The 27497-nt window shown below is 35.5% G+C and overlaps 2 protein-coding genes across 3 annotated transcripts; both read right to left on the bottom strand.

Moving 5' to 3' along the window:
• Positions 1 to 1061: 1061 nt before the first annotated feature.
• On the bottom strand, positions 1062 to 14236 carry LOC146160663 (uncharacterized). Of its 2 annotated transcripts, XM_083383918.1 has the most exons (15): positions 13367 to 14233; positions 12419 to 12565; positions 12071 to 12187; positions 11606 to 11697; positions 10415 to 10610; positions 9426 to 9514; positions 8969 to 9062; positions 8503 to 8613; positions 7987 to 8116; positions 7758 to 7929; positions 7431 to 7607; positions 6261 to 6405; positions 3850 to 3967; positions 2711 to 2814; positions 1062 to 2595 (listed from the first exon to the last, which is right to left on the bottom strand). In XM_083383918.1, exons 1-15 carry the CDS (start codon positions 13451 to 13453, stop codon positions 2509 to 2511), a joined length of 1866 nt encoding a protein of 621 aa, XP_083240044.1. In that variant the 5' UTR covers positions 13454 to 14233; the 3' UTR covers positions 1062 to 2508. The 2 variants fall into 2 exon arrangements, with proteins under 2 accessions (XP_083240044.1, XP_083240045.1); XM_083383919.1 differs by lacking the exons at positions 1062 to 2595; positions 2711 to 2814; positions 3850 to 3967; positions 6261 to 6405 and adding an exon at positions 6441 to 6572 and having other exon boundaries at positions 13367 to 14236.
• A 7989-nt stretch (positions 14237 to 22225) lies between these two features.
• Positions 22226 to 25725, bottom strand: LOC146160662 (uncharacterized). Its single transcript, XM_083385525.1, has 5 exons — positions 25561 to 25725; positions 24742 to 24898; positions 24499 to 24569; positions 22940 to 23172; positions 22226 to 22770 (listed from the first exon to the last, which is right to left on the bottom strand). The coding sequence occupies exons 1-5, from the start codon at positions 25700 to 25702 to the stop codon at positions 22570 to 22572; spliced, it is 804 nt and encodes a 267-aa protein (XP_083241651.1). The 5' UTR covers positions 25703 to 25725; the 3' UTR covers positions 22226 to 22569.
• Positions 25726 to 27497: the final 1772 nt, after the last annotated feature.

The following is a 27497-nucleotide window of genomic DNA, read 5'->3' as shown; positions in this document are numbered from 1 at the left end:
CGAAAAAATGCTGACGCCGCATTTAAAGCAAGCATTATAAATATGTCGCCGATATTCTGCCTTGAACATCTCTACTCGCAATGCTTCCCTCCGTTAATTGTACGGTTGGTGAAACTTTATTCACGGCCTTACCTCTTTGTATATTACCGCGACAATACGATGAAATACGATTTGGAGAATATTTGAAAAAATCGTATTTGGAGAATATTTGCTATTTGCACCTGTATGGTGTTTTACTCCAATCCAACATATCAACACACAATTTTAAGTTGTGTAGGCCTGGTGTTGATATGTTGGATTAGAGTTGCCACCAGATTTCGCATTTAAATTTGCGGCGGTAAAATAAGTTGTTTCTTAAGAGCAGTAAGTAATTTTACTAAAGAGAAGCCTCTTTTTAAAATGCAAGTCGCACAAGCCCAGTTTCGGACGTGCCACTTCGCACAATGAAAGTCTCACGCGCGGGACAATAAAGCGCAGCAGGCGGTGAGTCGCTTCGTCACTTCACAAGCTGGACAAAGCAAGCGAATATGAACGAATTCTGTATGAAAGTTTATCTGCTGCTAGATGGCAGTCGTTAGCTAGAAAGAGCAAAAACGCAATATTTCAGATTTTGGCCCCCCAAGCAAAGGCCCCTGGGGGTGCAGCCTCATAAACTTCTACAAAGCACCTACATACCACTCTACGCCATGTCTGAAAATTTGAAGGTTCTACGATGTCTACTTTTTTTATAAAGCTTCGGACAAAAATCGGTCTGAAACATACCATAGGAAACCATAGGAAACCATAGGAAACCATAGGAAACCATAGGAAACCATAGGAAACCATAGGAAACCAAAAAAGAATAACGGCAAAAACAAGATATGTCCCGAAAATAAATTTTCGGCCCATATAATAACAGCAAAAACAAGATATGTCCCGAAAATAAATTTTCGGCCCATATAAATAGCGGCAAAAACAAGATATGTCCCGAAAATAAATTTTCGGCCCATATAATAACTAAAATATAAAAGCTTTCAAATAGTAGTGACATCCAATGTGTACAACCCCTGTACAGAAACAATAAGAACGGGTCGAGAGAAACGCGGCAACGTAAAACAACGGCACAAAAACGGCAAGGCAAAAAGAAAAAATGGAGTAGAGGCGTAAGGAAACGATAAGAACTAGACAAATACTACTTAATTTGGGGCAATACCATTTTGCTAATAACCGCTGATCGCAAGCACTAAGCACAGTTGACGACTTGTTGAGAATTGTGACCAAGTCAAGGTTCCGGAGCAGCTCAACATATATATATATATCTTTTAAGATCTGGTGTCTGACCTGAATTGCTAGCTTTGCTAGATTATTTTGCTGTTACTGATCAGGAATTAAGGTCGACATTTATCTTGCAAGGGTCAAGGTGATTTCTATTTTTCACATATTCAGTGCAATATTAATTGAATGTAACGTGGATTTTTTTTTCTGATATTTTAATAATGAATTGCTGTTTTTTTAACGTCACACAACTTAGATTAAATGACTTATAATTCAAAGATTATTCTCTACGTTTATTGACCCACATTTTTAGATTTAACGCAACTTATATTGTATCCGAACCGGAACTTTATGAACCGGTTTTGAAATAACGACGGTTGAACCGGAGCTTAACCGGAACATTTAAATTGCTCGAAACCGAAATAGGAACTGAACCGGATTCCGAAAAAAACCTTGAACCCGAACCGAATCTGAACCAGAAAAGTCAAAAGGTTCGACTCCCTGATCGGAACACTGTAAAAACGTCTATAAAGCGCGTCATGGCGGATTGTAATAAGTTTAACTAAACATCCTTGGGCTTAGACGACGTTAGTGCATTACGACGTTATTTTCTATGGGGGATTTATTATAAATAAAGTTGAATGCAATCACAAATTTAACGTTGTAATATATATACAAGGGCGAATAATTCCAAGATAGTAGGCAAGTTATGCGTTAGTACTGTTATAAATACACACAAATGCATTATGAACATGAGAGCCGCAAATAAGACGCATGCGGCTTGTGAGCTGCTGGTTGACAACGTTAACCTATTGGGAGGAAGACCGCTACCGTTAGACACAGATATTCACATGTGAAAAAAACGATTCAATGTACACAAAAGTAGAGATAGGAAAACACTCCAAAACAATAACACCCTCAAAAATAGATTTACGAGAATTTTGAAAGGAAGTCGACATGTTAAATACCGGTAGTAAAAAATATTTAACTAAAACATATACTTATTTTTTTGAAATAATATACATACCCAGAGTTATAGTATTCACTTTGTTAAGTGATTTAAAAGTTTTGAGTATTCTATCACAATTTATTGAACATACGAGAAATTCTTTGTACAGTGAACATGTCGTTTTAAAATTCGCTACAAAATCGTTCTGTATATATTGATGTAGCAGACGAAAATGAAATTTAAATGTTAATATGTAAAACTATCACAATGTATTGTAGCTTTGTTAAAACGAATAATATTTGCAATTATTCTTCCCGTAAGAACTTTGCGATGTCTATAATATTGCCCTTTTCGATGCACTGGTATATATAACCTTCTTTTACGATCGGCATCTGCAGAAAAAATTGCTTTAACATAATCGATATATTAGTGTGCAACTGTGTAGATTTAACAAATAAAATTTAACGTATAATCGTGTTTATACCGATAAAATTTATTTTAACAAACCCCAGCATCAATGGCATCTTTCACTTTACGAGATTTTCTCTTGTAATCACTCTTGTCACAAAGCAGAATTGTTGTGCTTCGAGAGTTGTTTCCTACGGCCGAAACTAGCGTAATGTATACAAAACAATTTAAGAAATATGTTAACAGATATACGTATTGTAAAGGCACAATATTTACTTGATAAAATACCTTAACAAAATATGAACTTTATTTACAAGCCTGTGTTTAATATCCAAAGGTAAATAGGCATAACCCACGACAAATGCGGTAATTCTAGTCAGGGGTCAATTACTTATACAGTCCCGAATCTGCAGTGTAGCCTACAGTTGTTTTATTTAGGTATGTTAGTACGCACAAAGTTGTTGTTGTAACTTAAAACATGTTTTTTTAATTTCATCTGATTTAAAAAGCTGCAGCAAATACTGTAAATCTCAGAATTTATAGCATCATACAAAGCAGTTAACTATTCTGATGGTTGCCAAAATGAACAATAAAAGGTCATGCTTCACTGAAGCCACCCTAGGGCTTAGGCCAAATACAGAAAATATTTTTTTTGATCTCTCAAAGACTAAGTTTAATAATGGTTGGAATGGTTTCAGAAACGCCGAGAAGAAAGGAATACGTTGTAAATGTGGTACGTTAAATGTTAAAATGAGTTGTTGGGAAAAATGCTATAATAAAAGCATCTTAAAAATGCCTGAAGCATGTAAAACAACATAAGCATTGTTACTTTAGGACAATAATTTTTTGACCTAAGAAATATGAAAATCTGTTTTTTTTTTAATTAAAAGTTTTGCTAATTTTGTCATAAAAATATACTTTTGACTTTGTGCGTAATGTGAACGATTTTGACTGAAAATAGTTTTGACAAATTTTGACCTAACATGTAGATTTTGACAAAACATGAACTTTTTTTAGCCGAGTCAAAAAATAATCGCCCCAGTTTTTTAAAAGACTTTAATTTTCTGTGGTACGCCATCAAGGGTGCTGGGCGAGGCCATTAATCAGGGGAACTTGTAAAGGTGCCTAAATTCATAATTCAAATGAATAAAAACTTTTTCGGTTCTACGTTGAAAGCAACATGTTAAATTTTATTTAAAAGTCAACCTGAAGTTAGAAAATAAATGCAAAAGCATAACCTAATTGTATTAGTAATGTCGTGATGTGCTCTTTTATGGTTTTCCTTCCACTTAAGCGTTCTGATAGTATTATTTTTCGCAGTTTGAAGGGTTTCTTCGGCCTTGTAAGTTTCACAACCTGAAATAAAAGCTTTATTTCAAGTTTGTTTATTTCAATATAAATAGAACGCAAACGATAGTTTTCTATTCAATTACTTCAAACTATAATGACTAAATTTTTAAACACTTTACAGTTTTCAAAAATATTAAGGCTAAATTAAATGTGCAAGCTAACGAAAAATCAACGACTTGTATTTTTCCTTATGTTTTCCTTGCCTTATACTTAATTTTGCTCAATGCTTCATTCGCTTTTCATTGAAGCCAACAAGATTTAGACTTCACTTGCGCAGAAGACACGGGTCACACAGCAAATGACTTGGTTAACAGTGTTTTTTTAAATGTCCCACCAGTAAAGTCAACTTAAAACCAAGCCAGGTCTTTCTCAATCAAAACCGTTAAACATAGTGAAATTCGTTACCTCCTCGTATTATTTATTTATGAAACAACTGATCAACGTGAAAATAACAAAAACGCAACAGAAAGAAAGCAAATCGTTTTAGAGGCAAGAATTAAGATAAGTAGCCTAACCCTCTCTTAGGAAAATATGAAACACTTTATTTCAAGCCAAGTCATTTGACTCAATGACTTTAATCCATGTCAAGTCAGTTGCCCAAAGGCTCTAAGTCGAGTCAAGTCCAGTCATATAAAAATAGTGACTTGGGTGTTCTTACTAAGCCATTTGCCTCAAATTATTACAACTGTTCGTTTTATTAAGATCCTGTTTTATGGATAATTATGTTTGTCACCAGACTGGGCCGGCATTTTACTTGCATATTCACTGGACAGTGTACCACGAAGTAGCGCATTTACAGACCAAACGCGTTCTACAGTTAGGTAGTAGGCTAAATACAACTACAAATATTATGTTTACAAAAAGTTATAAAACTAAGTATTTATACTTTGTATGGTACTTTTAGTTTAGCCGCCGTATTTTTTACAGCCTGTATCGTAATCCTATTTAGATTTACAAACGTTTCAAACTTATTTATAGCCCAGTAAAATGTATATAAAAAATTTTGTAAAAGTGATTAAACAGAGAAATGAATCCAGCAGAGCAATAAAATAATAACCAAGGTACTTTTGTGGCTGTATCTAAATTATTTAGAGCAGGGGCGTGCAACCTTTCATACTGCCGGGCCAAATATGTGTATTCGGATTAGACCACGGGCCACTTGCATATATCTCGTCGACTACCTGTTAGTGCAGTGGTCGGCAAACTTTTTGTTGCGGGCCAAAGTAGTCTTTTCAGAGCTACTTAAAGGCCCACTACGAAAACAATGGCGCATTCAGGCTATAATATGAAACATTATATAAAAAAATATATACGCGCGAACGCGAAAAATTTGCGTTAACATAGAGTTAAAGTTGGCAAAAAATATAGTTTTACAGGCTCACAAGACCACATTTGGCACGTGCTGGGTCTTTCCAAGCTGAGCCAATTTAAAACATTATATGCCACACCAATTATTAAAATAAAGTGCAAAGAATGTACGGCTTTCATGCGGCCAACAACTACGGTACATGATAACACCAAGCTATTAAAAAATAACTCGCCGTCCACAATTGGCCTACCACTGTGTTAGTGACTACCACCAAAAAATTGCTTACACACGTACGTTGAACCGAACGATGCCACTTTAAAAGCGACAAATTTCCTCAGCTGTGGAAACTTATTTAGATCGAGATATTCACGGTAAAAAACTACCTTTTAGCTCCGCAGAGAGAAATTTGTTTCTTTTTTTTTACAACTCACATGAACATTGAAATTGAATATAAAACAATTACATTTCAAATGAGCGAAAAAGATCAAACGGACATTTTTAATATGATTTCTTTACATGGCCATAGGACGCTATTCGAAAGCATTTCAAGAACAAAAAATTGCAGCGCTCAGTGCAATTCACTTTCACACAAAGTTGTACGCTTCCGCAACAGCATCCAAAACACATTTTGTAGTTTTATTTTGTTAGCAGGTCACATTCTATTTTAATTCTAAACAACTAAAAATGTACATGCTATATAAGGCGACCTAGACTAAGGAACAGTCAGAAAGTTTCAATATTTTAACACCTGAAAGTTTAGTTGTGCGGGCCAAAAACCAAAGCACACCGCGGGCCACAGATTTTGGTTCGGCAGGCCGCATTTGGCCCGCGGGCCGCAGGTTTGTTATAAAACACACAGACTTAAAAATAGGCCTACATACGTATATTGTTAAAACAGTACACCAATTTTAAATGTCATTGTCAATAAATTGAAAGAAATAACAACAGCATTCTGAAATGCTTTAATTTACAAGCGGCAGGTCTACCTACCTCTCTGTACTTCTGAAGTTTGTCGATCAAATGCTGAGGCATGTGGGGACTGGGATGGTCAAGGGGGAAGACCCCACTTGCCGGCGGCATCTCGTTAAACAACGAGGAGGCGATTGAGGCCAAACGACCCCAGTTGCTGCCCAATCTTAAAGATATATTAAACCCATAGGCTAAAAATGCATGATGTAATTATTTTACGTATTTCAACGTCAAAATTTCACGAAAGATCATCTGATAAAAAGTAGTATTGACTACCATTTGGAAACATAGGTTACATCGGTGGTGCCAACCGAGGAGGAATGACAAAATGACCTACAGAAAAATATAATTTACTCAACTACAAAGTATAGACTGGAAGAGGTAATTCATCCTGTCAGTGATCGAGAACTCTGCAAATATAGACTTGGAAACTTTCTAAAAGATCAAAATCAACCGAAAAATGCATTTCACTAAAATCAATCGTAAAACAACGAGAAGTTCGTTGAACATTTGAACGTAAACCATATTTTGTCATCCTCTAAAACCTTGTTCATCGCAAAAAATGGTACGCCATTCCAATGTTAAATCATTTATGTTTAATTTAAGTTCGTCAACACCATTTCTGTCAAACCGTTCGTATCTCTGTAAACTACAGAGCACGCCATAATAAACAATGGGAGCATGATGCTTTAAATCAAATTGCAAAGACGCAAAAATAGTTTACATTGAGGCCTGGGGACATTGTTAATGGTATTTAACTATATCATCTCTCAGAAAACCATTGACATACGTATTTTTTTAATTTTTTCTCCCATTTATCACCGGTTTTAGAGTGGTCTTTTTGGTTCGGCGCACCATAAAAACATGCCATGCATCCCCGTAATACGACAAAAAATGTATGTGTTTAATCATATACTGGGTATATCCCAAAGTTAACTCGGGTATCTATGAGCCAAGATTTGCGTCTTACATTACACAACAACATTAAAACGATTTATTTTTCTTTTACATCGCAAGTCTACATTTTGTAAACGGTAACCCCCCCCCCCCCCTTATTTGTTGTGAAATTATCTGTAGAAAACCTATGATTTTTTTTAGATACATGCTACTAACTGTAAACGACACTTCTTATCTCACATATAGTATCTAGTGAAATAATACGAAACTATTCGAATAAATGAGAGAGCTTACGTTAAATTTGCTTCCTCAAGGCCAACGATGAACATCAAGTTATCTGTCTTCTTGCAAAATGACTGGCAGTAAGAACTCTGTGATCCTATTGTTTCCTTCGCCACTGTTTTTACTCTTTCGATTCCATCCATCGCACCCTTAACTGATTGCTTTATTTCCGACAGATCAATGTTCTCTCTAAATACAACACGGCTAAATAATATGCCTTTTAATTCACTTTGACCAATTTGTGTTAATGCAAATGTTTTAACTCGTGTACTTTTTGTAATTTTTACTTCGGTTTTTGCTAAGTTTTAAAGTGCTGCGATGTAAACTAAACTGAATTACTTAAGTTGAAGGCAGATGTCTTGAAACATATTAGCGGTCAATACACGGACGTTTTCCTCTAAAACTTTGATGAACGATTCCTGGGCATCCGCCCACGAGTCGCCCGCCTTGTTTCCCACCATCGAGTAGGCACAGGTGCTCGAAAGAACGTCCAGCGCTCCCTTTTCCAATTCTTAAAAAAACGAACAATCATATTTTATGCTTAGGGTTTTAAACTTGGGCAACATACCTTGATTTTCTCTTTTTGCAACGTCCTTCATGCACTCTAATCGCAACTCCAAAAAGTCCGTTGCTTCATGAAGTCTTGTTTGATAGTCGAAGTACGATTTCTCAACCTTGACTATTTGTTTTCTTCCCAACTAATAACATATAGTACACAGATTATTTTTGGAATCTTGGAACATCCATAAGAAGGGTAACACCATGAACGTCAAAACTGACGTGATGCTTTCTGCCTGCTACAAGCACCTGCTGAAGGACTAGAGGCAGTCTCTAATTATTTTCTTATCGTTTCGTTGCTCGCGTTTATTTCTGCTTTTTTACTTTTTTGCTTTCCATTTATTGTACGAGCGTTCAGTGTCATTCACCCTGACGAAGGCGACTTGTATAGGTTGCCGAAACGTTGGTTTACAATTACAATTACCAGAGAAGCTGTTTTTGATTTATATAGTACACGTTCAACTATAACAATAATGATTTTTATATATGTTTAAACTGCGTTTTATTTTAGGAATTAAAATCTTACATTGGTGTCATTGGGAAGGTTCACAGAGAAGCATAAATTCTTCTTGATATTCTTCGGTATAAAATGAATAAAGTAGCTCAGGTTTTTCGTCGTTTGGGTTTCGGCAATGCGCTATATCACGAACAAACAAAACAACATTAAACCCAATTCTAGCTGATGAACCTACAATTTAAGTACATATCGAAATGCATTTATAAAGTTTATGTCGATTCAATCGACCTATATATTTTGAACTAAACACTATATGGTTAACTATAGGAATGACCAAAGGCGAATACACTACAGTCTAGCTCCAGCCTAAATAAATAGTATTCGGATGGCATTAACTCACGAAAAAATAAATTTGGTTTAGAATATCTTACCGAAACACGAAAGAATCAAAGATCAAAAAATCACATCGAACAGTAAGCTGTATCCCATAGAACTTAACGGCATTTATTTACAACCAGGTAGGCTATATATCTACCTCTAAAAATGCTCCAGATACATCTTCAACAGAAAACGTGAAATCTTCAAGACAGGTCAGTTTAATAGCTATGTCGGTAATGGTAGTCGATTCACTGAAAAAGCAATTTAAATTTTTTATTACGATGAAAAATGGATAGTGGGTAAAGCTTTTTTTCAGGGTTGCCTTAAGCGCATTTTTTGGCAATATTTAGCAAGACCATTGGAAGTATAGTATTTAACTCGCCCTCATGTTCCCGGAAAGCCTAATTTTCCTACCAAGGTACAAAAAACCTGGGTGAACATCGGGCCCACATTGTTTTGCCTACTCGGATCACTGTATTTACACCGTAAATGTCCTAACCACTTTTCGATTGAGATTTGTTAGTCTTGTTTCCAATGCTATCACGGCGCCAATATACACACCACTCCACTAAGTTTATATTGGCACTATATTACACAAAAAGTATTATGCTTACCGAAGACACATTGGAATAAATAGATCCGCCTCAAAGTCACAGTTTTCGTTCAGCCAGTAAAAAGTCTCGCAACCCAGTCTTAAAGATATCTGCACCAAAGCGCATATCGTGAAGTGAATTCAGGTCGAAACGAGTATGGACTAATTAATGTCGATATTTGTTATAGGTATAACTCAACTCAGAAGTCAGTGCACACACTGCACAGTATAAACGTTTGAAAAACAGATTATTCAACAAAAAGAGATTCGTTAGTTGAAGCTGTCAAAAAAGATGTTAATATTGTTTTCAAAGTATACTTGACGCTATGTAGGCCTTGGCCTATTGCAAATGAAAGTTACACACTAAAATCTTTTGCATAGCTTTTTTGGCATATTAAACAAATAAATCCAATGGCATTCCACTGTCGAAATCGCTGTGGTTCCTCAAAAGTTTTACTTGCGGTCCCTCGAAAGTTCTTAGCTGTTACAAAAACGAAACCTTACAAAAGTAATCAATTCTTACAGGGTTCTCAACCACTTTTGTGGTGACCCAAAATATTAGGCGTCAATATAACAGCAAAGCTTTGGCGAACCATTTATTTTACTGAATGTTTCGTGAGTAAACACCATATAACACAAATAACGATTGCTTACCTTAAGGTGCTATAGTTTGCAATTTTCTGCTAATATCTGATTGGAGCCGATACCCGACCCTAAGTGGTAGCATCAAAGCTAATTTGGGCGCAATAACCAGAAAAAAAATGTTATATTTTTGCTTGTTTTAGCGTAATATTGACGTTATTTGGTATCGGATCGAATCGCGATACTTTTCGACCAAAATATCGGGTATCGGATTAACGTTCAAAGAATTAGACATCCATATAGCTGGCAGATGCGCAACTGGGAGGTTCTTCACGAACCCAAAACAGCATTACAGCCAACGGCATAAGTTAATATTTTTTTTTACAAACTAAATATTAAAATACGAAATGCCTGTTGTAAATAACCTACTTGATATAGCAAATATGGTTTGTACCCTCCGATGGTAAACGCTGACACTGCCACCCTACTTTTCTTCCCAATTGTGATGGCCAACGCGTTATACTCATCAACCAAGTTGTCCACTGTGCTGGTGCCGCTGTCACGGATAAAAGAATCTTCTCCATCGGTAAACAATATGATAGAACCACGTAAGTGGCTGTTGTCTCTGAAAACGGGCAAAGTATTTCTAAGTAACTGTTTAAAATAAACAGTTATAATATTTAAAACAAAATTATTAGGAGATTTGGTGGATGCTTTGTCACCATCATTGGCGAGTTTGTCTGAGCGGACTACGGAATACCTAGAGTCCTAGACGAATGGGTTAAGCTGGACAAACTATTTAAAGTTGTAGACTTGTAAAGGGCCTTGACTATACCACCGGTTCAACAAACGACTGTTATGCAAACGCGAAATGAAAGGCCGGCGTGAAGCGACTTGGAATCCACCAGTTTTCGCGGAAGTCTTCGTCAACCCGAAGTTGAAAGTACTCGATGACACAATTGTCACGAAAACAGAGGGTTGCTACATCGTGCAAATTAAGCCGCGAGCGTTATAGAAAATTAAGCCGCGAGCGTTATACATTGCTATAGATTTTATTGTGAAGTGTTTATGGTAAAAACTATATTGTAGTCTTGTAAATATTCCATGTAGAAAATAAACTTTTTTGTTCTTTATATGATTTTGTCTTACCTCCTAAGTTATTATATGTTTAATTGTTTAAAGCTATAGTAAGCATCAATTTTAGGCAACCCAATTTTACCAATAACTGCAACTATCTACAGTTTTTAGAAACGTTGCTTATACCAGATAAAAACTTGTTTTTTGAGCTGAAAAAATGATATTATTTGAATATTTTAAATCACGGGCGTCCTAATGAATTAATCAAGGAAACGAGGCCACCCCTCCCCCCAAAAAAATGTCAGTGCAAACATTTCTAACCTCGCGCGATTCTTAGTTATGTCTTCAGTCTTCGAAAGCAGATATATATTAAATCGTTTGAACACAAACGCGTCGTACTGTTCCTTTATGTGATAGAAAACTATATCCGCCCCCTGGGCGACCTATAGTGGAGTTTGTACCGGGTCTTGAACTTTACCCTGATTTTCTAAATAACAGTCTCGAAAAAAAAAATACAATTGTATATTCAGTTTTAACCATTACCCCTGCAACGCCAATAAACCTTCCAAAAGTCCATCCCTGATGCTTGTACCCCCGTCTGCAGCCAGATTTCCTATTATTGTTTTGGCCTTCAGCTGTGGAAAACACCATGTGTTAACAATGCGCTTTACAGGTTCTGAACACAACAGATTTAAATTTTTCATCTGTTTCAGTCGACTATAAAAAGACCTGCGATGCGCCCAGAGGATAACATTTCATAGCCAACAACAAAATAGAGATTGAAAAGACTGCGGGACAATTGGATAATTTTGTTTTGTAAAACACAGAGGTGGCAAACGACGCCTAATAATTAACAAGGAATGTTATAGCGCTTTGTTTTAATAGTTTGACTACAAAATTAGAATTGTATATTATATTGCAAAAATGTTTTGGCCTGCATAATATTAAAATTTAAAATAAGTAGTAAAAACGTTTTCTTGAAAAGATCTCAATGAAAAATGTTTGTACCCGACCATCCCTGTCCATTTTTGTAAGCTTTAGACTTGTTGTTGCCTCGTGCGAGAAAGTAATGATGGACAGCCACGAATCCTTCACCATATGATCCACAAAAGAAACGGCGAATATCTATAAATTTGATCATTTTTGATTGTTGAAAAACTTAGGGTGTAATATAGCACGATGCACCGTTTATTGCTAAACAAATCTAACGAATAATGCGAATAAAATTTTAAAATTAGGGCTGTGGAAATTGAGTAAGTGAACTTAAAAACATTGGTGTCTCAGATAAAAAAAAATTATAACATTTGATGCACAATTTTTTCATTTTCAAATAAACATTACGTTAAAATGCAATACCTTGATGCGATCAAGCATACAATAGTTTTTTCCTGGCAAATTATATCCCATGCTACCGCTAACATCAATGACCAACACATAGCAAAACTCGACGAACTCTATTTTCGACTTTGTCTCCGTTGATAGTTCCAAGACTACGTTGATTTTCTATCAACATATAAGTGAAATGTTACACGCTATACTTTATAGTAAACTTTCTACTTGTGTAAAACATAGCCCTCTTTGTTTTACAAAATTACATATTTTTGCAAAATTCCTAAAGTTAACCTGCTTTGGCGTGAATAAGGGTATGCAACAATATGTGTTACCATTCCAAACTTATATAACGCTGCTAGTTAGGTTAGCGTATAGTGGCGAATTTTGCTGCACGACGTCATTCCATATACTCATTCGACATTCTAAATTGATAAATACACTTAGCCACACAAACTTAAAATACAGTACAATGAATACCAATATTACGCAGCCAACAACTAAAAATTACTGAATGGCCCACGTTTGGGCTGCGGCCCACAGTTTGCAGACTTTCCCCTAGAATTCATAACTTGTTTTCAATTTTATCCTTCGGTTCGGTGACACTTAAATAAACTTGTTAATGTAGAGATTTATTCTCTGTAGTGTAACCAATAATCCCAGATAACAAGAGTTTGGACGTAATACCAATACGAACTTTATGCATCGTAATTCATTGTATTGCCCTAATTGGATAACAAACACAATCACTGGAATAATTGTTGGTTAATAAATTATTTAAAGTTTTTTTTTTTAAAGTTAACACACCATGAACTTGGAATACGCATTTTTGACAACAACTGCCATCCAACAAACGTTTGCCTATAAAATTAAAACGTATATCGTCATAAACGCATCATTGGAACACAGTGTATAGTCAAATTACAAGGATACATTTTAAAGTGGGCCTGGATGTCTACTTAAAACAAATCGAACCTTGCCATGGTCGACCTTGCAAAAATATTTTGCGTTGAGAAGACTGGCTTTCTTGTCAGAAACCACTGTTAACTCCTTTCCTTCCATTGCCGCGATCAGAATGTGTTTTTTATGAAGGCCAGTCGTTCACATGTATCGTAATGCTGGAGCAACTTTTAGTAAGCTAGAACGCGAAAGCTCAGGCAAGAATGACCGCCAATCGCAGGTAGGCTACATTTCAATGTGAGTATCTAATTACTTAATGTTGTTTTGTGTAGGCCTATACGTTACTGCGAAGATTATATTACGCTTTCGTTTCTATAAACCTTTAGGGTTGATTCAAGTCTATCTATGTCTCATGTAAAAAAAAGCTTTTTTGTTCTTTATATATGATTTTGTCTTACCTCCTAAGTTATTATATGTTTAATTGTTTAAAGCTATAGTAAGCATCAATTTTAGGCAACCCAATTTTACCAATAACTGCAACTAGCTACAGTTTTTAGAAACGTTGCTTATACCAGATAAAAACCTTGTTTTTTGAGCTGAAAAAATAATATTATTTGAATATTTTAAATCACGGGCGTCCTAATGGGTTAATCAAGGAAACTTGGTCACCCCTCCCTCCAAAAAAATGTCAGTGCAAAAATTTCTAATCTCGCGCGATTCTTTGTTATGTCTTCAGTCTTTGAGAGCAGATACATATCAAATCGTTTGAACCCAAAGGCGTCGTACTGTTCCTTTACGTGATATAAAACTATATCCGCCCCCTGGGCGCCCTATAGTGGAGTTTGCACCCGGGCCACCACGGACAAAGTTCTGGCTTTGACCTTTACCCTGGTTGTCTAAATAACAGTCTCGAAAAAACTACAATTGTATATTCAATTTTAACTACTACCCCTGCAACGCAATAAACCTTCCAAAAGTCCATCCCTGATGCTTGTACCCCCGTCTGCAGCCAGATTTCCTATTATTGTTTTGGCCTTCAGCTGTGGAAAACACCGTGTGTTAACAATGCGCTTTACAGGTTCTGAACATAATAGATTCAAATTTTTCAACTGTGTCAGTCAACTATAAAAATACCTGCGATGCGCCCAAAGGATAACATTTCATAGACAACAACAAAACAGAGTTTGAAAAGACTGCGGGACAATTGGATAATATTTTGAAAACACAGAGGTGGCAAACGACGCCTAATAATACACAAGCAGTGACGTGTGGTGTGGTTCCTAGATGGTGAGACACAAATTTTTTCGAGTCACGTTTTTCTTTAACAACCACAAAAACGGTATCGTACTAATGAAAATAAAAATAAAGTTTGAACTCTTTTTGTTTAGCTTTTGCCATTGTATGAACTGCGCATCGAACGCAAATAAATATACTGGCAAACCGTTTCGAGCAGCAACTGACTGAGCTTTAGCACAATACTCAAAAATTATTCAGAGAGAAAAAAAACAAAATCTGCAAAAAGTACAGTAGTAAAACCACATTAATATAGCAAACGTAATAATGACTACATCTTTTATAACGTAACAGTGCATGACATTTGATGGCGTGGCACGCCTGTGATGGACTGTAGTGGTACTGCTCATAAAAGCTACAAAACAAATATTATTAGGAGTACAATATTCATAAAACTTTGGGGTGGCTATGGCCACCCTGGCTGCGCCTGTGACAGCCACACATCCATGGGCGCCCGCACGGTGGGGCAAGGGGGGTTGCCCCCCTGGAATTTCAAAATGCGATTATTAGTATTATTTATAAATGTAATATGTATTACTTATGAACGGTAAAATATTATACATTATCCATTGCCCCCAGTGGCGTATCCAGGTGGGCGGGAGTTCTTACCCCCTTTTTGTAAGTGATATTACACTAGACAACAAAATTTTGTTTATCTGAATTTTCTAGTTGATTTAGATGTATTTTGGGCCCCTGATATCAAATCTGAGGTTGTTTTTGGTCTAGCGTCAATAGTTTTTTAAATAAATTCAAAAATATTATTTTGCAAATTTAAACCGAATTTATTATTTCGCTGAAAAAAGTGGATTGCTCCCCCAACTTTTTTAAGACCAGTTATTGCAAATCAGTTCGTTTTGTTTAAAAGTATTTGTTCTAGCCTTGTCACCATGTATTTTTTATATGAACTTATAAAAATTAAATTCTTACTAACTATTTTGGCGCGATTTTGTATATTGAAGGTAGCGCACTAGAGAACGTTTTACACAAGTTTATAATGTAAAATCTGAGGTTTAGTGTTAAACGTTTAGTTAAAAACGTATGAGTATACAAATAGAAGCGTTTCAGGAGGTTTAAAAAAATATTTTACCCTATTTTATCTTCATACCTATGTTTTAGTTAAATATTTGTATACAATATTGATATCTATATAGATAGTTGTACAGTTAAATGATAGGTACAAAGAGAGGTTGACAATATTCTCCTCTTTTTGTTATGTCTGTGGTTGTTATATAAGTTCACAACATATTAAGCACAAAATTATTCCTGAAACCAAATTTGTTACCGCATATGAGGCATATTTTGGCATGAAAATGGGTGACCAAGATAAATACAAGAAAATCTTGAGATAAATCTTGGGCACCACATTTTTGTTGTGGAAGTTGTAGATGAAAGGCAAAAGCAGAGCTCATTACTTCTCGCCTCAAAGAATGGAATTTGCTTGATTCTAACTGTAAAGTTTGGACATCAAGAAAGAGACCCAAGACCTTTTCAATTTTTTCTGTATCGGACAATATTTGCTATTGTGCTGACATAGTTGGTCTGTTTCAAGTGAATTGAGTTCCTTATTTGCTTTTGACTGGCGTTTGTTTATTGGCCGTTCAAAAAGGAGTTTGATAGCATGGAGAACGTTTTCATCAAGATATTCAAGTAATGGAGAAGCGATACCAAGGGAGATGGGATGACGCCATAATGGAAGACTGCAAGTCATATTGAATTTGATTCAAAACAAAAAACATAACAGAAAATTCTGTTCAGAATTATTGTTTTGTGTGTTGTTGCATGTGTTTTTGTGCTTGTCATTTAGATTTATGTTAAAATCAACTGATAATTTTAGTATTTGTCTTTCTAATGAACGTAGCAGTTGGTCTAATGCATATTGCAAAAATTTTAACTATTACCCCTGCAACGCCAATAAACCTTCCAAAAGTCCATCCCTGATGCTTGTACCCCCGTCTGCAGCCAGATTTCCTATTATTGTTTTGGCCTTCAGCTGTGGAAAACACCGTGTGTTAACAATGCGCTTTACAGGTTCTGAACACAATAGATTCAAATTTTTCAACTGTGTCAGTCAACTATAAAAATACCTGCGATGCACCCAAAGGATAACATTTCATAGACAACAACAAAACAGAGTTTGAAAAGACTGCGGGACAATTGGATAATATTTTGAAAACACAGAGGTGGCAAACGACGCCTAATAATTCACAAGCAGTGACGTGTGGTGAGGTTCCTAGATGGTGAGGCACAACTTTTTTCGAGTCACGTTTTTCTTTAACAACCACAAAAACGGTATCGTACTGATGAAAATAAAAATAAAGTTTGAACTCTTTTTGTTTAGCTTTTGCCATTGTATGAACTGCGCATCGAACGCAAATAAATATACTGGCAAACCGTTTCGAGCAGCAACTGACTGAGCTTTAGCGCAATACTCAAAAATTATTCAGAGAGCAAATACAAAATCTGCAAAAAGTACAGTAGTAAAACCACATTAATATAGCAAACGTAATAATGACTACATCTTTTATAACGTAACAGTGCATGACATTTGATGGCGTGGCACGCCTGTGGTGGACTGTTGTGGTACTGCTCATATAAGCTACAAAACAAATATTATTAGGAGTACAATATTCATAAAACTTTGGGGTGACTATGGCCACCCTGGCTGCGCCTGTGACAGCCACACATCCATGGGCGCCCGCACGGGGGGGCAAGGGGGGTTGCCCCCCTGGAATTTCAAAATACGATTATTAGTATTATTTATAAGTGTAATATGTATTACTTATGAAGGGTAAAATATTATACATTATCCATTGCCCCCAGTGGCGTATCCAGGTGGGCGGGAGTTCTTACCCCCTTTTTGTAAGTGATATTACACTAGACAACAAAATTTTGTTTATCTGAATTTTCTAGTTGATTTAGATGTATTTTGGGCCCCTGATATCAAATCTGAGGTTGTTTTTGGTCTAGCGTTAATAGTTTTTTAAATAAATTCAAAAATATTATTTTGCAAATTTAAACCGAATTTATTATTTCGCTGAAAAAAGTGGATTGCTCCCCCAACTTTTTTAAGACCAGTTATTGCAAATCAGTTCGTTTTGTTTAAAAGTATTTGTTCTAGCCTTGTCACCATGTATTTTTTATATGAACTTATAAAAATTAAATTCTTACTAACTATTTTGGCGCGATTTTGTATCTTGAAGGTAGCGCACTAGAGAAAGTTTTACACAAGTTTATAATGTAAAATCTGATGTTTAGTGTTAAACGTTTAGTTAAAAACGTATGAGTATACAAATAGAAGCGTTTCAGGAGGTTTAAAAAAATATTTTACCCTATTTTATCTTCATATCTATGTTTTAGTTAAATATTTGTATACAATATTGATATCTATATAGATAGTTATACAGTTAAATGATAGGTACAAAGAGAGGTTGACAATATTCTCCTCTTTTTGTTAGGTCTGTGGTTGTTATATAAGTTCACAACATATTATGCACAAAATTATTCCTGAAACCAAATTTGTTACCGCATATGAGGCATATTTTGGCATGAAAATGGGTGACCAAGATAAATACAAGGAAATCTTGAGATAAATCTTGGGCACCACATTTTTGTTGTGGAAGTTGTAGATGAAAGGCAAAAGCAGAGCTCATTATACTTCTCGCCTCAAAGAATGGAATTTGCTTGATTCTAACTGTAAAGTTTGGACATCAAGAAAGAGACCCAAGACCTTTTCAATTTTTTTCTGTATCGGACAATATTTGCTATTGTGCTGACATAGTTGGTCTGTTTCAAGTGAATTCAGTTCCTTATTTGCTTTTGACTGGCGTTTGTTTATTGGCCGTTCAAAAAGGAGTTTGATAGCATGGAGATCGCAGGAAAAAGTGGTTATTTTACAAAATCTAAATTGGTGAATTACTCAAAAACGGCCAACGCGATGGACAAACTGAAGTCATTTTCGGGTTTAGAACAGCAAAAGTATTTAAAAACATGTAAAAAAGCACCTAAGTTGAAAATTCAGGACCCTCTTTTTTGATTTTCTGGTTACGCCCCTGATCCCCCCCTGGAAATTTTTCTGCGGGCGCCCCTGAAAGGAGGTATAATGGTGACTGTCGTGCGCGTTTCAAAGTCTCCATGTTTAAGTAATGATGGTTAACGCAAAATTATGCTCTTTAAGCATAGTCTAAGAACACGTGCTAAGTGTGCAATGGACACAATTTATTTCCCTCCAACCGCAGCTTGTAATTTAGCTGACTTGGCGCACAGCTCGGCGCAGATGTTGCGCTAATCGTGGCATAATAACACACGAAAAAAACGATGTATTGCAGGTGGTGAAAGACGTGCTTGTAATTTAGTGCTCGTTCCGTTCATGGAACTTGAAACCTGCGCTGCTGTTAGTCGAATTATGTGTGATGTTTTATGACGTCATTGTTCATTAACGTAAGACGAAAATAGGGGAATTCCCTAAGTTGAAAATTCAGGACCCCCCTTTTTGATTTTCTGGTTACGCCCCTGATTGCCCCCCCTGGAAAATTTTCTGCGGGCGCCCCTGCACACATCCACTCCTTTTTTACCAATCTCTTTGAAATTTGCTTGTTATTTTTTTTTGTTAAGTCGTCTGATGCAAAACTTTTAAATTTGCAGTAGGTCTGCCTTTATTTATGACTTCAACTTTAGAGCTTTGCACTACAAGAAGTCAACGTACACGCACTATGCCGGCATTCAAGCTGGACAAAGTAAGGTTTCATAGCGTGAACGTCATAATTGAGACATGCCTCAAATCATAGCTAAATCGTTCATCATGTTTTCCGAGAGAATTAGCGAAAGAAAAGGGCACGCATAATGCAGTGTATGGCACTTCTTTGATCTGAAGAGAAGCACGGCTTGGCGCTGCCTCTCTTTCGCGTATTCAATGATTTACTGCGTGAACGCTTAAAAAAAGCACGCTTTAGGTATAGAAACGTAAAATTTGCGGTAGAGATTAATTGATATATCTTTTGTTTTGCCAGATGTTGGCAGGTGAGGCAGTCAAATCGAACCTTGCCATGGTAGACCTTGCAAAAATATTTTGCGTTGAGAAGACTGGCTTTCTTGTCAGAAACCACTGTTAACTTCTTTCCTTCCATTGCAGCGATGACCGGATTAAGGTTTTCATGGACCTGGGGCTGTATGGTAGTCAGAGGCCTATGGCTATGGGTCTATTTTCGTTCTGTTTACTGTTCCAATCACAATTAATATAAAATAACACTGCTTTATTCAGCTATCAAACAGATTTAATTAATATGTTTTCTAGCTCAACATAAAGCAATGCTGTGGATCACTTCATAGCTGTCTATTTTTTCTCCAAAATCTCGTTTTTAATACAGAGTGGAGCTAAGGAATGGAACTTATTTTGGCCCATAGAGCAGACAGGGGTCGGCAACCCTTTTCTAGTCGCGGGCCAAAACCAAACGCAGAAAGGTCTCGGCGGGCCTCACAAAATGTTAACTAAGAATTGTGTTATTGAAATGTTAGATAAAATGTCAATCAGGGGAGCCTCGGATATAATAAAAGTTCTTAACAAAATATATGTCCAATATTTTTGAAAACGTTTTCCGTTGTTCCGCGACGCACCTCGAAAATCCTTAATACAATAGACACGTTGAAAACGCGGACTCATTTTACCTAACAAATCTAAACATTTGAGCTTCTTTGCTACTTTCTACATTAAAATGGTGTTCTTTTAGCAGTGAAGAAAAATGAATCATCTCTTCAGGCAGTGATTTTTCCAGATCATCTGGGTAAAACACTAAAGCAAAGTTTTAGCACACTTTTTAATATTACGGTTAGATTGGGTATCTAGTTCCGCAAGAAACGGAAAAAGCAAACACGATTCTTCTTCAAATCTGTTTGATGGGTCAGGTGATGTGTTTTCAGATTTATCCTAGAACTTTAGGGTTGATTCAAGTCTCATGTAAAAATGTTTTACTTTTTTATACTGTAAACCAACGTGCATGAACGAAATTCCATTCCGGCAAAAAATGTTTGTTTGAACTTTGATTAATAGTGAAATTCATTTAAGTTAATTTTAGAGCTAAAAACCAACATGTTAAGAACCACTGCATTACATAAATCCTGATAGCTAAAGTTTAAGTATCCTTATATTCCTCTGAATGAAGACCTTTTCAGTAGGCATGCTGCAAAAAATCTCACGACTTTTAACATGGGTTTATAATTAGTAGGGTGATTCTTTTTTTAATTTGTCGAATTCATTTCAAAGTAAAAATCGTTTAAAAAATGCCCAACAATCGTTACAAAACTAACAAAAACTGTAATAGGCTTTAAGAAATTGTTGTTTAGTTTTAAATGTTATCACAATTTAGTATTGAATTATATCCAACCAGGGCTGCGGAGTTGGAGTCGGACTCTAGTACGACCACATAAAACTACTAATCTTTGTATATGGCCGTATTTGTCTAATTCTAAATAGAGGAATCAGGTGGCACTGTATAAAGACAAATTGTATTTGATTCTCGACAAGCTTTCGCACAACCGTGCTTCATCAGGCTTTATACTTTGACCTGATGAAGCACGGTTGTGCGAAAGCTTGTCGAGAATCAAATACAATTTGTCTTTATACAGTGCCACCTGATAAAACTTCTAGATTCCGACATGCGCATGAGCAGTACCAAATTTTAAAACTGATATGGCCACCAAATGGAAATTGTAAAGGTGGAATAGCATATTGTGGACTTTTTTCAACCATGTATTATGAGAGTCATGGCCGGACTCGACGAAATCGCACATTGGACCGGAGTCGGACTCGGGTTATTTTTAACCGACTCCGCAGCCCTGCATCCAACAACATTTAAACTGTAATTAGATTTAAGCAATATTCGACATATTAACGCGTTAGGTTTACTGAACTGTGATTTGCTTTAGATAAGATAGTTCTGATATTTGGACAAATGTAGGTATTAAACAGTATTTGCTCGGTCTTGTTTCTGTGGTGAATGCAATTATCCTATTAACATTTCAACAATATTATAGTCCTTTGTTAATTTTTCGGAATTCTTTTCACCTTGTATTTAAACATAAACTGATTGTATTTCAACTAAAATATTTTTTGATGGATTTCGAACGCCAGTCCTAAAACCCATACGATCCGAATTTCGAAAGATTATTTAAATGTAAAACTTGATATGGCCGTTAGCAGGCTGAGAGAAAGTAAAGACTTCAAGCAAAGAAACATTAATGCATCACACATGATTTAGCAAAAACAAGAAAAAAAAATGATTAGCGAAAACAAGAAGGCGTATAGTTTAGTCACGTGTGGCTATGAGCGTATTTATTGATAAACCAATTCAGGTGTGAACAACAATGCTCGCAAGACGCATTTAAAATTCAGTAGAATAATAAGTAGCTACATTAAGTCGATCACCAAGTTAAGAATTTTTGACATGCCAGAGTAGGCTACACTGATTTTGTTAAACCATGGTCACAAACAGGGTTTACTAGGGGACGACTAACAGCCATGGCACTATATTCATGTTAGCGTTTACTATGAAAATACAGTTTTCAACTTCTTTACGTTTTTGTCCGTTTTAGTGAAATCCGTTCTGCCGAATTGCATACTATTAGCATGCCATATTGCACCGTGAGCAATATGCAAATCAATCTCTTTTATGTGCCTAATGCGTCACGTACCCTTTTAATTAAGTTTTGCCAATTTATACCAAATAAAAAGCAATTTGTTCGCGATAAGACTGTTTTAGCTGCATTTTGCACACGAATTCTTTGGAAAACATTATTTAGAATGGGTATACCAACTTCAGTGTGGCCTGCAAGATTTTTTTTTAAGTTGTTGTTGCCCTTGTACAATTTTGAATTGAGGCACACATCAGACTTGTTGCTTAAGACACATAGGTAAGGGGACGCACCGGCGGTAGTGGCTCAATAATAAAACAATAACTTTGACAGGTATTGCTAGAAAAAAATAGTATACTGCATCACAGTTGTGAAGCAGCTTCGTATTTCTGTAAAATGTCATTAATTTCCGAATAAGCGCTGTGCATTTTGGATTGCAAAGAGTTTAAACGCTCTGTCACGATCTGTCCATAATGAAATGCAGCACCATGGCTGATGGCCCTCTCGTTCACAAGACCATGAAACATTGCATCCGGTTCCTGATATGGGTCATCATACCCTTCCTGAAAAAAATATATGTACAATAATATGAAACAAACACAGAAATGCAGAAAATTAAAATCTCATTTTTACTTTTATATTTTTTTACTCAAATAAACTACAAACAACATCACAGTAGAGTTAATTTAAAAATAAAACAGAATAGGCTGAAATAAAGTGCAATGAGCCCACCAATACTTCTTGCTTTACTGCAATTCTTTTTTGCTTTTCTGGAACAAGTGAGGATACTGCTGAAGAAACCTGCTCTTTGTTTCTTTTTCGTTTTACGGAATATGTGGACATTGGTGTAGAAGACTGTACATTAATTCCTGGTAGAGCACTTTCATCAGTACAAAAGATGTGACCACTGGAAGTAACCCCATCATCAAAATGCTCGCTGGTTGAAACTTCCCCAGACGTACTTGCTGTAAAAACAGGAAAAAAAACAATAAATAAGCTTTGTACAAACAGATTTCGGCTATTCCAGTATTCCAGTCGTTTTTAAATTAATTACATTTTCTGCATTAATGACAATTAAGTTTTGTCATTATGAATCAAAGCTTAACAACATAACAAAAATGTAATGTTTTTATTATTCATCTATTACAGTGGTTCTTGACATGTCATAAACGTAATACTATTTTGTGCAATGGCTTTTAAGGTTGTACTGGCCTCATGTTGACTTTTGGAAATTAGCACAATTGTAAAGTTGTAATGATTGCCACACTTGCATTTTCTCTTTGTCACAAGTAATTGACATATGATCTAAAATCTGAAGCTTATGCAGGAGCGATGTTTGATATGCATTGACATTGATATGCCACCAGAAAAGGTTGAGAACCACTGATCTATTACATTGAAGTATCACAAATCAATTAGATATCAATTAGATGAACCACTCATCTTTTACATTGAGGTATCACAAATCAACTAGATAGGTGAAAGTGACAAATTTTAGATTTTTTACAGGATGGACCATAAGGCACAGTGTCATAAAAATATTTATTAGGACTGGAGAATCCTTTATTTGGGCAAACTAAAATCATGGCTATGCACATATGAACCAACGACAGTTGGAATATCTTTTTTTTGTACCTCAAAAAAGATTTGGTTTTGTGGGTTAACTACTTCTTTTATTGAAATGAAAGGTTTAAGAGTATGTTGAGTAGTTCACTATGGTTCTCATGGTGTTGTCAGCCGTTATCATTGGCCAGTGCCAATTATCACTAGTCAGTAAAATGGCTTATCCTAGTTACAAATATAGCAGACTTTTATACATTTTTAGACAACCCAGTAATAAATTCCATATGCTACACCACTATTTCACCCATATTGCATATTTCAATTGGATAATGGTTGAGGAAAGGCTGTGCTACGTTTACCCCACATTTTAAAATAATAACATAGGCTGCTCTTTTCTAGTAGTCACTGCTTTGCAATATAAATTTTGATGGTAGACTAATTTTGATGGTTTTTTACCCATCAAGTTTATCCAAAAAGAAATATTAAAGCCATAATTTTCAATAAAATCGACATATCATTGGATTTTTACACTGATGATGGCGTGAGTTATTGCTGAAACGTCTGTCATCTGCAAAATGTTGATTTTATTGAATATTATGGATTTAATATTTGTATTGAAATTGTTTAAAAAACATGTGTATTGTGCTCCAAAGTTTATCCCTTTCACAAACTTATACCTTATATAAATATAAGATTTGTAAAATGAACAAATATAAATAAATACATACAGTCTTCACATTCTGAAGGTCCACAAATAGCAGAATAGGCTTCTGGAGTTAAAATTGCTCGTAATTCAGGCCTAAAGAATAACAAATAAATAAGTGGTGTTGTGTTTTCAAATGGAAATCAAATAACAATACAACAATATTAAACAGCATTAGTTTAAAAGATAGTTCTGAAGGTTTATTACTTAAAGGGTGTCCACAACTCCAAAAGACTTGTGAACATATCATAGTATTTTGCTGAATTACCAATGATGCCTAGTGTAATCATCTAGGAATGACATAACAGAGAAATACGGCCAGGTTGGACTTGTTGGAATTCCAGACAACTTTTGATTTGCCATCTCTTTCCGTTTACGAACATATGTGTCCCGAAGGCCTCTCCATATTTCTTTGGCCTTTTTGGCTATGGTGCATAAATAGAAAGAGAAACAATGAAACTGGCAGTAAATAGAGAACAATATTAAATTGGATATTGTTGACAATAAGTAGTCTTTCAAACAATTACTGACACTACTACTTATTATACCAACTTAATACCAACTAAAGTTCCAGCCATAAGTGATACAGCACAGAATTTTATGGTACAATATTTTAGATAAAAAAATATATACGCAGCCAACTCCATGTAATGAGATGTCAAAATATTTACAATGTGCAATTTTAGGCTATATATAATTATGGAATGAAGAACATACATTTTACTTAAGTGTCATCATCAGGTCTGGTAAAAGTGAATGCATTCAGGATAAAGCCAACAAAAAGTACAATTTAATATTATAAACTTCAAATGTTAAGTAACAAGTACATGTACAAAAGCATAACAATAAAAAACATGAAATTATCCACCAGAAAAAAATAATGATCAATCAACCTCTCTACTTGGCTATGCCAATAAACACATGTCCAAATGACCTCAAACCCCTAGTTAATACAAATTATTTGCTGTTATGTAAGTGTTGAACAACTGACAATAATTCAACAAGAAGCTATTTGATTAAAGTCACAAATAGCACCATAATAAGTATATAAAACTGATTGATTTTACCTCAAGGCAGCAACACCCACCTGTTATGTTACCACATTCTCTTCCAATTTCTTCCCATGCAGTATAGGAATATGTTTTATCCCAATAATGGGGACTTTTGTTATCATACAAAGCTGGCCTAAGCTTTACCAAAACAATAAGTTTTTCCTTGTTATACTCCATGTATTTGCAAAATGTTAGCTTCAATCAATCTAGATTCTAGAAATATAACATTTAGTTTTAATACAGATTACGTAAAGCAACCAGGGTCTAGGCAAAGTTTATCTCCATTAACAGAATTTTTAAACCATTGCAAGATTTTGGGTATTATATGGGTTAGTAGTAACCAACAACAAGTTTTGGTTTATTGGTCAACACTAATCAAATAATAGAACAGCTAAATACCCTTTTTAGCCATTTTTAGCCAAAAAATGATCAACAAAAACTAATATTAACACACAGTGTACAATATGCCAAACTGATCCAAAAGCATAAGAAGAATTGAACATTCCTTGTGTTAGTGATTTTGTTTGAAAATAATGCCTTTATATGTTTGCACTTCAATGGAGGATAAAAGTGGCTCATACTAAACGGTTTATAGCAGTGGTTCTAACTATGCAGCCGCGAAGGGTACTAGATTGCAATCCGTGTTACAGATTCACACACAAGTTTTAAGTAGTAAGGTGCATAACTGACTAAGTGAAATCCTATACATTTGGACCAACTGCACACCTAAATTCGATAAATGTTAAGTGGTGGTAGGATTTACAACTGGTAGGACTCTCAGGTCTGCAAAATTATACAGCTGCACACATAAAAATTTGGTGCTTTACACCCAAGGGATTTCCCGCGAATTAACGGTCCCGAGTCCCGGAAAAAAAAATGTTTAATCCCGGTTATTCGGCAACATAGCAAAACTCACTTTTGACTGATATAAAGAAAAAAATATTACCAACCCTGTTAAAGTCGTAGCCTAAGTTGCTTTATTTGCGCTTACCAGCGGGAAAAAAATAATTAAATTTATTATACCAAAACAAAATGCGCTTTTTTTTTTAAATAAAAACAAAACTGGGTGCTGACTTTAATACGAGAAGATCTTGTAAGATTGCAGAAGCAAGACTACAGAACATAAATGAGCTTAATTAAAACTTTGGAGCTAATATAAAATAATTTTAAACATCATAATGGTGTAATTTTAGGTATAATTTTTTTGTCGGGAATCCCGGGATTCCAAGGAATTTTCATTTTTCAATCCCGTTTCCCGGGAGTGAAAAAATCTCGGAAAAAGAGGAACCTTACTTAAGAGGTACCTTCTTGTACTATGCTACACTGCGTTGACATTTGGATTTTGATGCTGGTTAGTGTTTGGGTGGGTCAAGTATTAATATTTACTACTACAACCGGATCTGAAACATTACAACACCATTTATTTCTAAAACTGTTTAAAGTACTGTAAAAATTTAGGTTCAGTAACTGGATATACGGTTATCAAACTTCGAGACTTACACTTTTTGCGTGAAGAGATGTTTTTATATTTTGCAGGGGAAAACGTTTACATTTTTGCATGGGAAGGTAAGTGCAGTTGTGAAATTTTTAACTGGCATACAGGTGCGGTAGTATGGCGTGATGCTGGTCTGCTTTCCATGGCAGGTGCACCCTTGATGTTTTTTAAATATATTCATGTGCACACCTGAATTAGTATACTGGACTGGTCTAGAATCCTACTACTTTTTTACAGTAACAAAACTAGTTGTCAAAATTAAAATTGGGGAAGAAATAAATGTTGGAGAATAAATATAATGATAATACTTGAAGCGCCCAACCCAAATTGCACCCTAACCTAAATAATACTGGCAATATAAACCCTCAGACGAAATAATATTAAATGTGATAGGATTCTAGTTCTAGACCAGTATAGTATATTGCACCCTCCGATTTCGACAAAAGGACACGGTTTACATACGAAGGACTTCCGGCG

This window comes from Ascidiella aspersa, chromosome 3 (genome assembly GCF_963924565.1).
Source record: "Ascidiella aspersa chromosome 3, kaAscAspe10.2, whole genome shotgun sequence".
NCBI classification, from domain to species: Eukaryota; Metazoa; Chordata; class Ascidiacea; order Phlebobranchia; family Ascidiidae; genus Ascidiella; species Ascidiella aspersa.
This window is presented reverse-complemented; position numbering and strand designations above follow the sequence as displayed.

Excerpts from the sequence above, each read along its gene's own strand:
- LOC146160663 (XM_083383918.1), bottom strand. The coding sequence starts at position 13,453 with ATGGAAGGAAAGGAGTTAACAGTGGTTTCTGACAAGAAAGCCAGTCTT. Across the intron at positions 9,515-10,414 it reads AACCATATTTGCTATATCAA|ATATCTTTAAGACTGGGTTG; the intron begins GTAGGTTATTTA and ends GCTTTGGTGCAG. Across the intron at positions 9,063-9,425 it reads TTTATTCCAATGTGTCTTCG|TGAATCGACTACCATTACCG; the intron begins GTAAGCATAATA and ends TTGCTTTTTCAG.
- LOC146160662 (XM_083385525.1), bottom strand. The coding sequence starts at position 25,702 with ATGGAGTATAACAAGGAAAAACTTATTGTTTTGGTAAAGCTTAGGCCA. Across the intron at positions 24,899-25,560 it reads AGAATGTGGTAACATAACAG|CCAAAAAGGCCAAAGAAATA; the intron begins GTGGGTGTTGCT and ends TATGCACCATAG. Across the intron at positions 24,570-24,741 it reads GATTACACTAGGCATCATTG|GCCTGAATTACGAGCAATTT; the intron begins GTAATTCAGCAA and ends GTTATTCTTTAG.